We start from the raw sequence: 16542 nt of genomic DNA, 5'->3' as shown, positions 1-16542 counted from the left end.
ATATATAATAATTTATATAATAATATATATTATATATAGTAATATATATATAATATTATAATAATAAATAAATAATAAAACCGATAATGAAGCAGCAGTGTCACAGAACGTAGCAGGATGGCATTCCAGGAGAACATGGATGTTAAACAAAATATAGATTCTGTATATCCAGTTTATCAAATATTAAAGGATTTATATAACCTTTATGGAAAGCTACAAAAATATGGAAGAGATAACTCTCATCCTAACCACATTACCTAGAAATTAGCACCTTTAACTGTTACCCATAACCATATCACCTAAAGAGAATACCCTTTAGTATTCCTATATACCAGGACAGTGTAGATCGTACTACACATATAACCTTGTATCCTTCACTTTAACATTCTTAGTGTTTTCTAACATCATTAGCGTTTTCCTGAAACATTAAAGTTACTTATCATTTTAATTGCTGTATAGCATTCCTTTGTGCAGCTATGACATAATTTACTTATCCATTCTATTAAGGTTAGGAATGGAAGCAGTTTCTAACATTTCTCAACAGCAAAGAGTATCATAATAGATAGCTGGAGCATAGATTATTTCTCCATACAAAATTGCTAGTTTGCCTACTAGACTGACTACATACGGAGATAAAAGTAGCACACATGTTCCATACTCTTGGCATGGTCACATGAATTTTTTCCACAGAAGTCTTGACAGGTACATTAGATCTAATCATTATTAATTTCTTAACTAAAATCGCCTAAATGTTTTTTTTAATTTGTTAAATTTTTCTAAAATATGTAAACACAGAATAGTTTAATGTGCCCATCACTCAACTTAAGTGATTTTCAATTAATAGCTATTTTTGTCCCATCTCTATCCTTACCCATTTCTCCACTGGCAATTATCTCTGTTAATATGCAGATTAGGAATTATATCCAATTTTTACTTGCTGTAATATTTTTTGAAATACATTTTAAAAGTGATAAACATACACATATATGTGCAGTTCTCATTTTCAGATTCTTCATAAGCAAATCTGAGCATTTTCCGAAACTAATTTGTTGATATTTTAATTAAAATATGCCCTTCATGGATATTTTTTACCAAAGTCACTTTTAATACTTTAAAATTCAAAAATACTAACGCTCGACCTCTAAAGGTGAGTACAGCGAAGGAAGTACAAAAACAGGTACCAAATCATTAACCCCAAGAAATGGGTCTTAGTGCAAGAGCTAAGAAATTCCCGTGTCTGGATTGTATTTTGTGCTTTGGGAGAGTTCCTTCGCTTATTTCTCCTCATTTGGAACAGCAAGCTAGACCATCTCCTATTAAGAGAAGTGTGCTGGGAGACTAAATGTGGACGATTTCCCGCAGTCCCCACTCTGGCCACAGGCGCCCAGGGCATCCAGCTACCTGTAATAACCAGGCATCACGATGTGGACACCCGCGCTCGGCTGGCAGATCGCCGTGGCGTTCTTATCATCCATTTTGCGCACGGAGTCTGTGAAAGGTCCCGTAGCATTGATAACACATTTGGCTCTCACATCAAATTCCTGCCCTGTGAAAGAAAGCAGCATCGATCACATGCCCCATTTGTTTCTCTGCTCACTGATGCTTTGGGTTATTAATTCACCTATAAACTTGACCTATGGCGAAGTATATTGTATACCACACTAAGTGACACTAGCAGAGGAGTTACTGAAAAGCCACACAAAGCCTTGCATCCGAGGAAATTTACCCAAACAAGACCAAGCTGAAGAAAGAGCACACCACCTTTTCACCTCAGTCCTGTCTAGTTTGCAAAGTGCCCAGCATCTGTGGGCCAAACATGAAGAAAGTGGGATAAGTGATTAAGTGGCTTTCTCCTTAAAACTCAAATGTGGAAACAGCGTTAACATGAGCTGACATATATCTCAGTGCTGGTTCTTCTGTTCAAGGGTACGAGGTAATTTTGAAACCCTGACTCCATGGCCCTAGAATCAGGACAAGGATGAAAATCTAACCAAAGTGAAAGTGATTGACTCTAACGATGTAGAAATGCACCTCCTGTGTCACTTACTTTGAAACTTGGCACATTTATTTAATTTTATTAATAACATGTTTTTGTAAAGCAAATGGAATGCATTCATAGCTGTGGGAATTTTGTGGGCCTTTATTATTATCATTATCATTATTATTATTTAACACAAAGGGGAAAAATTGCCAAGTACCACAAGGGAAAATTTTCACGTTAAACCAGTCATTGTTGACAATAAGGAATATAATTAATAGGACTCTGAAATGTGGCTTAAATAAAAGAGAAGTGACAGAAAAATTATAATTCAGTCCTTACACTGGCAAGGCAAGACGCTCAGAAATCCCACCCTGCTCCAGCCTCGGCATACCTGTGAGCACGTCCTTGCACCGTGCGCCGCTCACTCGCTCCTTCCCCGTGTGGGGGTCTGTCTTCTTGAGCAAGCTCACAACCTCCATGTAATTGGCTGTGGCAGCCCCATACCTGGCAGCAGTGAGGGCAATGGCAAGGTTCATCCGAGCGTCGTTGTGTTGTCCTGCAGCAGGGGAAAGCATCAGAGGAGGGACAGGAGTCACCTCGAGCCACAGACTGGTGGTACAGAAGTGTGTCACAACAGATATGTCACGTCGGTCCCTGTCACCCGGAATATATGTGATGGCTGGTTGGCTCTGTGGGGCATGGTTTCAAACTAGTGGCCATTCTCGGTCCGGCATTTACCCGCCCCGTCACCAAGTGCACTTTGTGTCCCGCAAAAAGGGCAAAATAATATATAGATATATAGATATAGATATATCCCTTTCCTCCAAGAGCTCATATCGGTTATCTGAAAATGAAGAAATAAGTAATTATTCTCACAGTTTGGGAACATATGTATATGTCAGACTTTTCCCAATACAGACAACCGTATGCACGCAAGTGAAGCAATTCAAACCCTCAGACTATCTGACACCCCAACTGGTGTTGATTAACAATCTCTAGGAGTATGTGCTCTATCTAATATTCAAAATCAAGAGCTTAATCTTCCATAGACAGTCTCTCAGTATTCTACAAAAGGATTTTTCTTGGTTTGACTTTGATCAGAGGTCCTGAAAATGTAACATTTTTTTTTTAATCACACATAAAAGGTAAGAAATTAAGCAGGGCAAAAATTTAATTACAGAACAATTCCTACCTGTATTGTTAAAGATTTATTGCTGAAAAATCCCAGTTAAAGAAAACTAAGGGGGAGGGGAGGGAGGGAAGATGATTAATCACTTTAAAATACTGGCATCACGAGAGACGTTTTCTATTTATTGTTGCCAGTGGAGTTCACGCTGACCAGGAAGAATTACTCTACATTGCAGGGGCCAGGTTCTCTGTGCCCTGAATAATTAATTACCCAGGGCTAGATGTATTGAATCAGGGTTCAAATTCCCACACAGTGGGATCAGTTCTATCAAGATAATACTGATAAAGGGATGAATTTGTAATGGATATTGTTGTTGATTTATGTTGCCAGCATACCAAACATTTAGTATAAATGGTTTATGTAAAGTTTCTTCCTTGTGATTCAGTCTGTGCAGGGCCAGAAGCCCTACATAGGTAATCTGCTCCAGCTAAAAGGGCAAAGTTATAAAGAGAGAATCAATGACCCAAGAGTCTGCTACCTCTCCCCACAAACGTCTTATTCCCAAACTGTTGAACTAATATGATCAGCCAAGAATCTTTCCCTCTACTTTAAGTCCTCTAGCAGTGGAGAACATACATCGAACTTCGAATGCAGAATAAGGGGTTATTTTATCCAGAAATTAATAGGATGGAAGTAGGAGGAGAAAGGAACAAGAGCAGGCGTAGCTGAAGGGTAAGCGGGAAGAAAAGACGGGCAGCATTTGGATCAATTTCAACTCAGCATGACCCTCGAGTTGCCATTAAAATAGTCAGCAGATATATTTAAAGTTAAGTCTAAGAAACCAAATCCTATTAATGGAGGGCTCATTTAAAATTGGAAGTTGTACTATCAAGTTAGAGGCAAGCAAACAAACCAAAGAAACTAAATAAGAATTCCATTATAGATCTTCTCTCTAAACTACGGAGATTACGCATCTAAACCAAAGAGAGTAGCCATCCTGTCCAATCCTTCTACTAGATTTATGTACATAACGATGAAACGCCCTATGGGTGGCACAAGAAATCCAAGTCACGTTGTTATGGAGGAAAATACACACTCCACCAGGTGGCCTTGATTTATATACAGGACAAGTCTCCACGTGTAAGTTAACTATTTGAAATCCTATATGAAGTCACTGTTCAGAGGAACCAGGCAGAAATCCCATTTGTTGATTTTTTCTTTTTAAAAGATTTTATTTATTTATTTGACAGACAGAGATCACAAGTGGGCAGAGAGGCAGGCAGAGAGAGAGAGAGGAGGAAGCAGGCTCCCTGCAGAACAGAGAGCCCGATGCCCGGCTTGATCCCAGGACCCTGAGATCATGACCAGAGCTGAAGGCAGAGGCTTAACCCACTGAGCCACCCAGGCGCCCCAGAAATCCCATTTGTTAACTGACAGATTATTTTGTAAAGTAGTATATCTAGTACACAGTTATCTAGTAATTAAACTCGAATCTTTGAAAATCCAAAATCTCTCGTTTATAACCTTTTCAAAATATAAAATCTCAATGGAACAGCACTGCTATACTGTATCAAGCTCTGTTGCTTCTATACTAAGAAATACCCCCCTCCATTAGCTCCAAATCCCGATACTTTTTAAGGTAAACAAGAGCGACCTCAGTTAAAAGCGTGAGAAGGAAAGAAGTTTCTTTGGTCCTTATTTTCCATTCATTTTCCATGCCTGCCCTGCTTCCTGGCAGTCCTGACGTGTCACTTACTTAATGAACAAATGTCTTCACGCTACGATCCTCACCTGTCCCAATTCTCCCACTGCCATTACTCTCACTCTCTAGGCTTATCAAATTTTTGCAACTCGCTCAACATTCCTGCCATTTCACACCTTCTTGCCTTTGTCCCCACTAATACTTCTCTGGCTGCAATACTATTCTAGAAGCTGAGACAACGCCTATTCATCCCTCACGATCTGGTTCAAATAACTCCCCTCGAACTCCTGCCTTCCCTGAGTCCCTCCAAGGCAAAGTTTTCCTCCCTTCTCCAGAGCCAGTATTATATCTTGTATCTACCTTTTTTTTTTAAACAGGCTTTATGATATTATATTTACCCACGTATCCATCAACTTAAAAAAATAAGAAGTCTTGATGATGACTAAAGCACTGAGACAAATACAGGGAACACACCAGTCTCTGAACTCACTCTGAATGCCCAGTACCATTGCCATACCATTTCCCACCTCCTCATCCCAGTCATGCGAAGTCAGGAAGTCCTTCTCGCTCAGCTTTTGTTTTGGTTTTTCCTTGTTAATACCAGACACAGGCAGGTATCGAGTACGTGTTAAGTTTAGCCGAATTCCATTCAGTGAATGAAATAAACAGAGGTACTTGTAGTCTCAGATTTACAGACTTGGAGATTTATATCAATTTTATATAAATTCATAAATTTTTACAGTCTTACCTCTAACTATGAAATGTTTTGTCTCACGTTAAAGACATTTCTGCAAGTTGGTGGCAAGAAATTTGAGGGAAGCAGGAAACCTCAGAAAGGTGGAAAATCTGAACGTAAACCCAAACTAACCCTCATATTTAAGCTGAATCAAGTGGGACAGGGGAGAAATGGTTATGAATGATTCCCTCAAGACTCATCCTATTTCCCCTTTCTCTGCAGGGGGGGGGGGGTGCAGACACAGCTATGGTAAGTTCTTAAAAATTGAGGAGTAAGCATTCTGACTTTCCTCTGGGCCCAGGAGCTCACACCTCCACCCCAAAAGTCGCCTTCCTTGCAGACATTCAGCTTAATTCATTTACCTCCTTGGATTCATGATAGACATCCTCCCCTATCCAATTTAAATTCACCCTTTACCCTGAGACACCCAGATGCTCTCAGTGTATGCTTCCCAGGAGAAATGGTAAATTTTCACTATTCTTAACTAAATTCCCCTCCAACCCCCTTTACTGACATTTTGTAAGTTATCTATATGCCTCCTGTAATTTTACGTCTGGAGAAAAGAAGTTTTTGACAACACTGCATGTCATTGGAATGTGATACAATAATTTCAACTCACCACCCCCCACCCACCCAATTGATCTGCTTATTAAGTTTGGATTTTCCAATCCGTTTCCTGAGAGCCAGGCAACATGATACTAGTCACTGATCAGTGAATAGCATAGCTTTACATTGGCACTTACACAACGACCCAGACGGGGACTGTGAAAATCTGTTTCCTACTCTATTCTCCTTTTGCACTTGAAATCTCACATATGTGCACATATTGAACTTATAACTCATACGAGAGGAAGCACATGAGAGGTGGAACTATAACTGTTTTCCCTTGTTTAGAAAAGCACAATATTAAGTCAACCTACCCAAAAGAATGAAGGTCAGTGCTGGCGGAGAAGGATTTCGTCTTAATTCTCAATGGGCCCTGCGTCTAGGATAGTGAGAGATACTTACTAGGCAAAAAAATATTTCAGAATGTCACCATTTAAAAGATCGGCCTCAAATGTAAATATTTTGGAGACATAGCAGTATTGCTCTCCTCAGAGGGTTTCAAAGTTTGGCAAACTAAGTTAACAGGCAAAACCGCTGAAAAAGGGAGAGAGAATCCCTGAATGTGGAAAGGATGTGAAGAACGAGTAAATATGAAAAAACCCTCGATGACATATTCCCTGGCATTTTCCTGGTCCTTCAGAGCTAAAATCATACAATGCTTTTAAATTCTACCTACAGTCTTCTTTTCATAGGGGTACTTTTAAAATGGCCATTTACAGGGCACAGACATAACTATGGACCCAGGAATCTGTATAGAAAGACTACAGATTAAAAAAAAAAAAATCATTCTTAATTAAAACAACACTTGCCCATAACTCAGCATCAATAAAAACTGCCTGGCCTGGGTCTCTTGGAATCACAGGACTCCTGCTGAGGTAGGGTGGGGTGGGGTGGGGGGAAGGATGCTTCAAAGGAAGAACACTTCCTTAAAGCTCTAATCCCATTCCAGCAAAATCCACAGGGCAGGCTTCATTGTCTCAGACTGACAGTGTCACAATGACCTCTTGGGCAGCTTCTCCTTAGCAGTCTAGCAAAGATAATTCAAAGGCTAACCTACTAAACTCGAGCTGATTTAATATAATCATTATACTTAAAATTTCCCTCTCTGATGGCAAGAGTGCAAGTAGAAGCAGAGTACAAAAGGGGTGTGTGTGTGTGTTTGTGTGTGTAAGGGTTTTACAAAACCTGTTTTAAGTTCATATGATGAATAAAGTTGAAAACAAAGACTCAAAATGAAAATATACTTTTCACAGTAAATTGTGACAATAGTGCAATTTCCAAAAGTAAATTATTTAGAAAAGTGATGATTTGTGTGGGGAGTGGCAGAGATCAGGGAGACTCAGGAAAGATGTACCTTACCAGATACTGTGGAGAATGGCTCTGGTCTTGGCAGGCCTGGGTCACACGGGTTGGGGTACGCCCCTGGCTTCAGTGTCCTGTGCAAGGAGAAGAGCTAGGTGGCATCTGTGAAATCCTACAATGCATGTGATGGCTACTCCTCAATAGCTATCTATCCCTTTCAAGATCTCATTTCAACGTATTCCTCATTTCTGGTTTCCCTCACTTTGGCCAAGCATGTCTGAAAAGAAAATGGGCATTAACAAAAACCAAAAGACAGGTGCTTTATAAAATAAATCATAAAAACAAAATCGGAAATCACAGTCTTCCATTAGTTCTAGAATTATAGCAAAATCTTGATTTGATTGGCTTTTGTGGTTATATCCAGGAGACAGCCAAAGGTGTCCCAGTTCTTCACACCTCCCTGTTACCAGGCTGTTTGCCATCAATCTTGAGTGTCCTCTCCCACTCTGACTCTTGACTCAGCCACATGAAAGTGTTTTGGCCAATGGAATATCAGTCGTGTGATTTTAAAAAGGATGCTCTGCCAAGGCCATGAAAAGGACATACCCAGGTTAGCCCGCTGGTTCCCAGAAGCCGATGAAAGGCGTGTGGCCAGTTGCCCTACTCATCCCAGCCACGGCCATTCTGCATCAGCTGACAGTCAACACCTCCAAACATGAGTGCAAGCTCAGGGGAAACCAGAAGAATCCCAGCATTAACCCCAGACAAGATATCGAGAACCTCCTAGATGACCACTCCAACGCATGAGCAATGAAGCCTAATTATTTTTATGTTCCTTGGGTTTTATGGTTGGTTGTTATGTGGAATTTTGGCAATAGATAAATTACACAGGCAGTGTTCCCAACTTTCTAATAAAGTTAGTCCTTACTTAAAAATAGGTTCTATCTTCAAGACTGCCTTCTAAGATGATGATTTAGAACACATTTCAATTTCCTAGAGAAATGGTATAAAATAAATGATGGTGAGATGATTAGTCTGTGCACAGAGCTATTTAGAGCATAGGATACCTGAATAAGGACATTGGTGATTCTGACAGTCTGGATGCCCATAACCTCCTCACACTGACCCTTAATCTCCAGGCTGACCATAGTGCCATCTTCACATAAAACTCTGTTCTTCATACCTCTGACTTTTGCCTCATGGTGTCTCTACTCCATGAGACATCCTATCCTGTCTGGTAGACTACTCAACTTTTCATCTTTCCTTCATGAAACCTTCCCTGATACCTCTCAGACACAACAACAGCCTTCCCCCCTCTGTATGTCCATGACACTGCAAACATACTTATTACACCACAAACTATTTTCTGAATACCTGCATTCAATACTAATGCATTTATCAAGCGAATATGTACTAAATGCTTTTAACATGTCAGAAACTGTGCTAGAAACTAGGTTTACAACAGATGCCTAAATAGACGTCATTCCAGGTCTAGGAAACCTTGATTCTAATAATATGTTCCTAAAAGAACAGAGTGCATCTTACTCAATTTCGCTTTCCGAGTACCTACCCATAGCACCTGCTACCTGGTAGATATTCAAAAATTTGTTGAGTGAATAAATGAGTATGATATAGAACATAATCTCAGGTTAAAGACTGCTCAAATGAGGGAAATGGGCTCAAGGCTAAGAGAGTCTAGGACCAGATGCCAACCACTCAACTCTACCCTCCCTGTAGCTGCGGTCTCCACGGAACCAAGGAACTTTGACTCTCTACCTAGCTACCCAGCACACAATGGGAACGGGCTGTCTTCTATCACACAATCTTTGGTGAAAAACCAAGGAAAAGGAGAAGGCTAGTGATTATGTTAAAAAAGCAAGCGAGGGTCTGACGTACGATTAAGACAGCAGGTGGCAGATCCTTTTAACAAATTCTGAGTACACATTGGGAACCAGGCATGATGGTGGGCCTAGGGCTCCACTGAATAGGAAGAACAGGATTACCCTAGTCTTTGTTCTATGGAGCCACACTCTAATGGTAAGACAGATAAAAACAACTAAAATCAACTAATAAGACAATTAGAAATTGCAATGATGGCAATAGAGGGAAAAATCGGGGCCAGGGAGAGCAAATCCCTTGGGCAGGGGTTATATTGTAGACAGGGCAGTTAGGAAAGGCAGCCCAGATTAGCAAGAAGTAGAGAAAACACATAGAAGGCAATTAGCCCTAACAGCAAGACCACCAACTATAAAGTTTAATCACTGCTAATTTGCAATTATATCCAAAGCTTATATGAAGCATAAACTACCAGAAATGTGACATGGCATTAGCACAGCCCCATTTCATTAAATAGGGCCTGTAAAGTAACTTTTTTTCATTTGTACTTTATCCACCTATGTTTTATACATACTTATCAGGAATTAAGTTTAAAACTCTTCTTGGTTTGATGCATATTTTTGCAGAAAATGTCTTCTAGTATAGACTAGAGAAACTCAAAAGAAAAGCATCATATTCGAAGTTTATGAATTGGAATAATTTGCTGTCACTTATCCATACTACCGTTCTCAGGAAGGGACACCTGTTAGCACAGAGCATGTAATCATTTTTATTATTAAATACAAAGGTACAATTAAATACAGGCACAGGATGTGACCTGCATCATAATTCTACCCAGCCTTTCTCTTCACATTATCCTTTTCATTATCGTGGGCCTTTTGTTCCTTCCTGTTTCTTTTGTCTCACCCTAAGTTCTTGAACGAGCTATTTACAATCTGAATAATTAGCAATCAGTGTGGATCTGTGGTCTTTGGCCCGCTGTAAACGAAACATTGTGAGGCACCTTAACATGACATATTTAAGTACAGAAAGTTTCTATACCCTCAGGACTTTCCTTTCTTGAAAAAACTTTTAAATGAATCTAATGAAGAGTAAGTTTTCCGCTTTTCAGATACTTAGGAATCTAGCTCGAGTTGAACAAAAATAAAGCCCTATTTCAACCATAAACAGGAGGCTCTGGGCATTCATCAGTTACACCTGTGCAAAAATGCTCTACCCATCACTGCACGATGAAGACCCCTCCCCAAGGCAATTCATTCTCCCACTAGCACAGGCCCCAAATAGGTTTTTGTATTTTGAAGGGAGAAAAAGAGAAAAGAGTAATGAGACAAAAATTAGTTGAAATGAAGCTGTAAAGTCGGTCAGCAAGACACACTAGAGAGAATCCTTCGTAGACCATACAGTATGTGGCCTAAAGCCATAGATAACCTTCTCTGCTTGTTTTCTTTTTTTTTTTTTTTTTAAGATTTTATTTATTTATTTGACAGAGAGAGAGAGATCACAGGTAGGCAGAGAGGCAGGCAGAGAGAGAGGGGGAAGCAGGCTTCCCGCCGAGCAGAGAGCCCGACTCGGGGCTCAATCCCAGGACCCCGGGATCATGACCTGAGCTGAAGGCAGAGGCCTCAAACCCCTGAGCCACACAGGCACCCCCTCTGGTTGTTTCTGAAATGCACTGAAGTCATGGTCAGCTGTCTTAGAAGAGCCAGCATTGAGGGTGGGGCCTTCATTTACTAGTCCGTGGTCGTAAACCAAGTTTTAAGCCAAGACTAGTTTTAAGCCAAGACAACCGTCCTGGGGGGCTTGAGATTTACTTCTTTTACCAATATTTTTAAACACCTAACGCATGCCAGGCCTTGAGCTCCGTATCACTATGGGGAACAGAAATGGAAATGCATTGGTCCAGCTGCCCCAGGATTCTGAATTATAAGAGCAGATCTACTGTCTAACTTGGAAAAGTCACCAAGTTTCAAAAAGTCTCCAACTCTTACCACATTTCCTCTCTTCTTTCCTCTGCAGTTTTCCTATGGTATCACCAAGCATAGCGCTCCAGACACATCTTTTGTCTCCTAGGTTATAGGAAGATTTGCAAGGCTTCTCTCTTAGAAATGTGGACTTGCCTTCTAGGTCATTCCTGACCAATGGGGAAACCTCATGCTAGTCACTTCAGCTAAGGTTCTATTCACTCCTCTACACAAGGGAATGATATTGGGGTAGACAGGCGGTTAACATGAGCAATAAGTAAGAGAACTAGCGTATGTTACAACATAATAGTTCTCAATTAATATCAACTGTTATTATTATTTTTTAAAAGATTTTATTTATTTATTTGACAGACAGAGATCACAAGTAGGCAGAGAGGCGGGGGATGGGTGGGTGGGAGCAGGCTCCCTGCCAAGCAGAGAGCCTGATGCAGGGGTCGATTCCAGGACCCTGAGATCGTGACCTGAGCCGAAGGCAGAGGCTTAACCCACTGAGCCACCCAGGTGCCCCTCAACTGTTATTATTAAAAGATAAAAAAAAAAAAAAATTACTGGAAAGTCAAGACTGCTTTACACCTTAACTGAAATATATGGTTACTGCCTTAAATACTTAAAAAAATAAAAACAAAGAAGCTCTGTTTATTTTTGAGTTTTAAATGGTTCACTGCTCATCCGTGTGGCAAACTTTTCCTGAAATTATGTGACCGCTGAGCTCTAATCTCTGCACTTTGTGAATACTGTTGGCTCTTTTCTCATTTTCTCTCTCCACTTTTCACCATGGATGAACAAGTATTCTCTTCCGGATATCACAAAGGATAGAAAGACAGGAAAACGGTTTCCAGTCCAGAGGAAAAAGGCGTTGACAGAATAAAAAACAACTTCAAAATAGCAGAATCATCAAATCTTAATCCAGACAACTTCATTTTCTCTTAAAATAGGGACTTTCTGTCAGTTTTTAAGAAGGAGATCAATGCTTGCTATAAAACTGGGAAATGTCAAAAGAACCAAGTTCTAATTCCTCAAATAGCCACTAACTGGGTGGGTTTCTATAATAGATAATTGTCTGGGTATTGTTTGGTTTTACTTCCCAGCATCAAAGCCCCCTTCCCTCCCACCCCTGCCCCTTATAAATCTCTCAGAGGGGCTAAGGCTACGCCTCCCACAGGTGAGAAAGAAGGTGGGACACAAGCCTCCGACCCGGCTCTATAATCAGAGACTCTCCACAGCAGACTCAAACCTAGAGCTAGTGACCCTGAGAATGGGACGTGGGGAATCCAGTCTGAAGGTGGAGGCAAACAGCAGCAACAGCACCTCTTTCTAGGGCCAGTAGAGCAAGAGGTGACAGGCAGTAATCAGCATTAAAGTTGTCAAAAACCTGAGCAGGCACACATGTCAGTCACGTCCCCTGTGGCTTTGGTTGCCGCAAATCATTTTGGGTCCTTTATTTTCCAAGCTATGTCTTCAACTTCCCAGCATTTCTGCCTGCTGCTCCATACCCTCTCAAAAAGTTCTTTTCAACTTAACTCGGCCAGATTTATTTATCTGTCGCCTGCACCTAAAAATTCTGGGCCAGTCCTGACTCCTGCCTCAGTTTCCTCATCGCTGGAACCACAGAGTGGAGCTTTGTGGTCTCTCAAGTTCCTGCCAGTGCTACCAATTTTATACACAGTGATCATAAAATTTCAAGCAGACCAATGGAAAACTTGAGACTCAAATGCTGAAACAAAGGCAAAGAAGCCCTTCAGTGGGAAAGGGAACCACCTCTCATAAAAGGACTGGAAAAGAGAATCCTTTCCTTTACATGGCACCCCCTTTCTATGGCCCTCTCCTCATTTGTGTGTGAGTTCATGCACACAACTTTTTACAAACCCGCTGGAATGGCTCAACCTGCCCCAGGGGCGATTCCGAGTATGAGCTACATAATAAATACAGGGAACCGTGTGCTAAAGACCAGAGGGGGATTCTAACTGGAAGCAGCCTTTTGAGAACCTTTATCAGTTGCATGGTTGAGTCCTGTATCTTATCAGATTTCTCTCTCTAATCATGGGAAGATTCCACACCTTATCAAATTGTTATCAAATCACTCTGACCAGAGCCGGATGTCCTGATTGTCTGAAAAGAATGCGGACTATCACATTCACTTGAAAAGCAGGCTAATTCTAGGTGCCCAGGGAGAGTGGTGGGAGACTCAGGACACCTGAGTTCAGGACCTACGTGCTCAGGACTGATTTGATTCTGGGCATGTCCCTTTGCCCATCAGAGTCTGTTTCTTCATCTACAAAATAGAGTTAACACCAGCTTCTGTGCTGATCTTCTAGAGCAATTGCAATGTTCCGATTAACCCCAAGTGGAAGCGTGTGCAAACTGGGAAGCCTTTTAAGAATGAAGCTAGTACTGTCATTGAACATTTCTTTCCACTAAATTTCCCTTCCCTTCCCTTTTGTTTGAGATAGATAATCATTTATTTGTTATCCAAATTATAAACATTCCTCAGTTATCAGAATATCAGATTCAATGTTTATTGAGAAACTTTATTAGGAGCTTGAAACTTTAAAAAGGAAAATAAGCAAGAATCTAACTCTTTTTACTTATACAGACAAAACTTTCAGACTCATTTGACAATATATATCTTTCACAGATATTATTTCAAATGACAGTAAGACTCATATTCAATCCTTTCTACTTAATTTCTGTATTTACTAAGCAAATTTCCTATCTTAGTTTGGATATTCAAATAAGTTTGCCTTACTGTTTTTTTTTTTTTTCCTCTTCAACAGCAATCATGACTCATCTGATGTATGGGGATGTTTGGTTTCTCATCAGAATCAGTGAATGAAGTGCAGGGACTTAGTTCTTCCATCCCAACTTTCACCACTACCGATTTATCTCCAGCAAGCACAATGGTACTTGGCATGGAGGAAGGTGCTAAACTTTCTGTTGTCTAAAATGATCAACTTAGGGGCACCTAGGTGGCTCGGTCAGTTGGGTGACTGGCTCTTGGTTTCAGCGCAGGCTATGATCTCCTGGGTCCTGTCAAGCCCCATATCCAGCTCTGCACTCAGTGGGGAGTCTGCTTGAAAGTCTCTTCCTCTGTCCCTCCCCGCCCCCCACTTTCCTCCCTCTGTCTCTCTTTCTCTTTCTCTCTCTCTACAGTAAATAAATAAATCATTAAAAATAAACTAAAATAATTCATTTCTAATTTGAGAGTCTGTGAGTTTGGCTAGTGACCACCAATTTAGCAGAGGCTGACCACCCTCAGAGGAATGAAAAAAACAGATACTCTGAACCGTATTTATAGCCACAATCACATGCTGAGATAGAAGACTGTGGTGTAAAGGCTGTGAGAACCAGCTTGACAGGGCCCTTCCTTTAATGCCCCATAACTACCTCCTAACAGCTACTAGAATGCTTGGTAGATCCCAGATAAAAAGACCAAGTTTATGCACAATGCAGTTATCAATGAAATTACATCAATATCACATACACAAACATCAAGTGCTATGCCAGATGCTCTAGCCATATTTTTAAAGCCAACAGATTTGTTCTTCTGGAAAGTTAAACACAAAGTAGGAAAAACAAACTAGCCACAGTAAGAAAAAAGATATTCTACTTCAAGAAAGTAGGTTGAGTTGTAAGTTGTCAATGACCCAGTATGACTATCCACACTTTTCAAAAGGCTAGAGAAATAACTTAGATAACAGCATTCCATTATCTCATTTGAAAAAGCACATTTCTAGGTTTAAAAAAAAATCCATTTCCTGACACCCACATACCAAAGCTTTCTTTCATGACTCTATCCTTCAGTGATACTTCCATTTCTAGCAGGCCGAATTACATCGCATATAAAATTTGAACATGGATATCCGGGATGATATTGAAAATTACCTTGAATTAGGTTGGCTATAAGAATGGCTATATATTGTCAAAAAAAATAAATAAATAAAGAATGCCCATGCCCTTACAAGTTAAATATCCGTTAAAATGTTCTGGGTGTGGGGATAGCGCACTCTTTCTGTAAAGGCCATATGATCCCTATCGATGCACGCAACTCTGCTATTGACAATACCTAAAAAAATGGGCATGGATACTGAAATTTAAATTTTGTATAATTTTATGCCACAAAATCTGACCATTGAAAAATGCAAAAATCATTCTCACTCTATAAAATAAGAGGCAGGTAGGGATTTGACCTCTGCTCTGGGGGGCGGGTGGGTGGTGGTGGGATGAGAGAGAAGGGAAAAGGAAAGAACTAGATTAGTAAGATTACCCATGAGCTGCCAGTTGTTCTAGCTGCAGAGAGTATAAACAGGTTCAAAATCCTATTCTACTTTTGTATATGTTTGCACATTTTGATAATAATTAGTTAAAAGTTTGTAACTCAATAAGAATCCTTTCACAATGTATACATATATCAAATCATCACATCGTATACTTTAAGTATCTTACAACTTTGTGATTTAGACCTCAATAAAGCTGGGAAGTTGTTTTGTTTTTTTGTTTTTGTTTCTTTAACATTTTTAAAATAGAAAGAGGAAGAAAGGAGAGAAGGAAGGGAGGGAGGGAAATTGGTTTAATTTTGCTGCCATCACCACCATTATGCTGACAGAGGCCCCCAATGACAAATATATAGTTAATTTGGTTCAGGTGAAGTCGCCTTTACCCTATCATGTGCTGTCAACATTTCCATACCAAGTTGTTCGGAACTTCCTCTTGATAGGGAAAAAAAAATGAATATAGATCTAATCAATGCCCACTGTACTTGAGAAGACATTTCCAATATTCTAGACAGTTGTATTCAAATCTGCACTAAATACGGATGCCGGGGTGGCTCAGTCCATTAAACATCTGCCTTCAGCTCAAGTCATGATCCTGGGGTCCTGGTATCGAGTCCCAGATCAGGTTCCTCACTCAGTGGAGACTCTGCTTCTCCCTCTGCCTGCCACTCCCCCAGCTTGTAAGCATACACTCTCTCTCTCTCTGGCAAATAAACAAATAAAGTCTTTTTTTAAAAATCTGCACTAAATAAATATGTAAGAAAATGAAAAAATGAAATGATTCAATAAATAGGCTATAGAATCATTTCTGATAAAGAAAAACTGCATAAGTTAAAATTAAAGTACCATTAAAACAGTTCTTTCACCAAAAAAGATCTCAATAAATGTCAAAAAAATTCTCCCATTGTCTCTGAAATGTTACAGAATGATAACATGCAGCAAGACTCAAATGATAGGAAAACAGTAAAACCAACCAACAAAAACTAACTATACTCCT

At 40.1% G+C, this 16542-nt stretch overlaps 1 protein-coding gene across 3 annotated transcripts in view; it reads right to left on the bottom strand.

The window, feature by feature from the left end:
• GPD2 (glycerol-3-phosphate dehydrogenase 2) overlaps window positions 1–16542 on the bottom strand; it is a 143100-nt gene that overhangs the window by 32568 nt on the left and 93990 nt on the right. For all 3 annotated transcript variants that reach the window (XM_032857847.1, XM_032857845.1, XM_032857846.1), the window contains exons 7-8: window positions 2373–2537; window positions 1402–1546 (exon numbers count right to left, since the gene is read on the bottom strand). In XM_032857847.1, the coding sequence (XP_032713738.1) occupies window positions 1402–1546; window positions 2373–2537 (310 nt within the window). The remainder of the gene's footprint in view (window positions 1–1401; window positions 1547–2372; window positions 2538–16542) is intronic.

Source organism: Lontra canadensis, unplaced genomic scaffold, assembly GCF_010015895.1.
Source record: "Lontra canadensis isolate GAN:19392208 unplaced genomic scaffold, GSC_riverotter_1.0 scaffold13, whole genome shotgun sequence".
In the NCBI taxonomy this organism is placed as follows: Eukaryota; Metazoa; Chordata; class Mammalia; order Carnivora; family Mustelidae; genus Lontra; species Lontra canadensis.
Note: the sequence above shows the minus strand (reverse complement) of the source record. Positions and strands in the feature narration are given on the sequence as shown.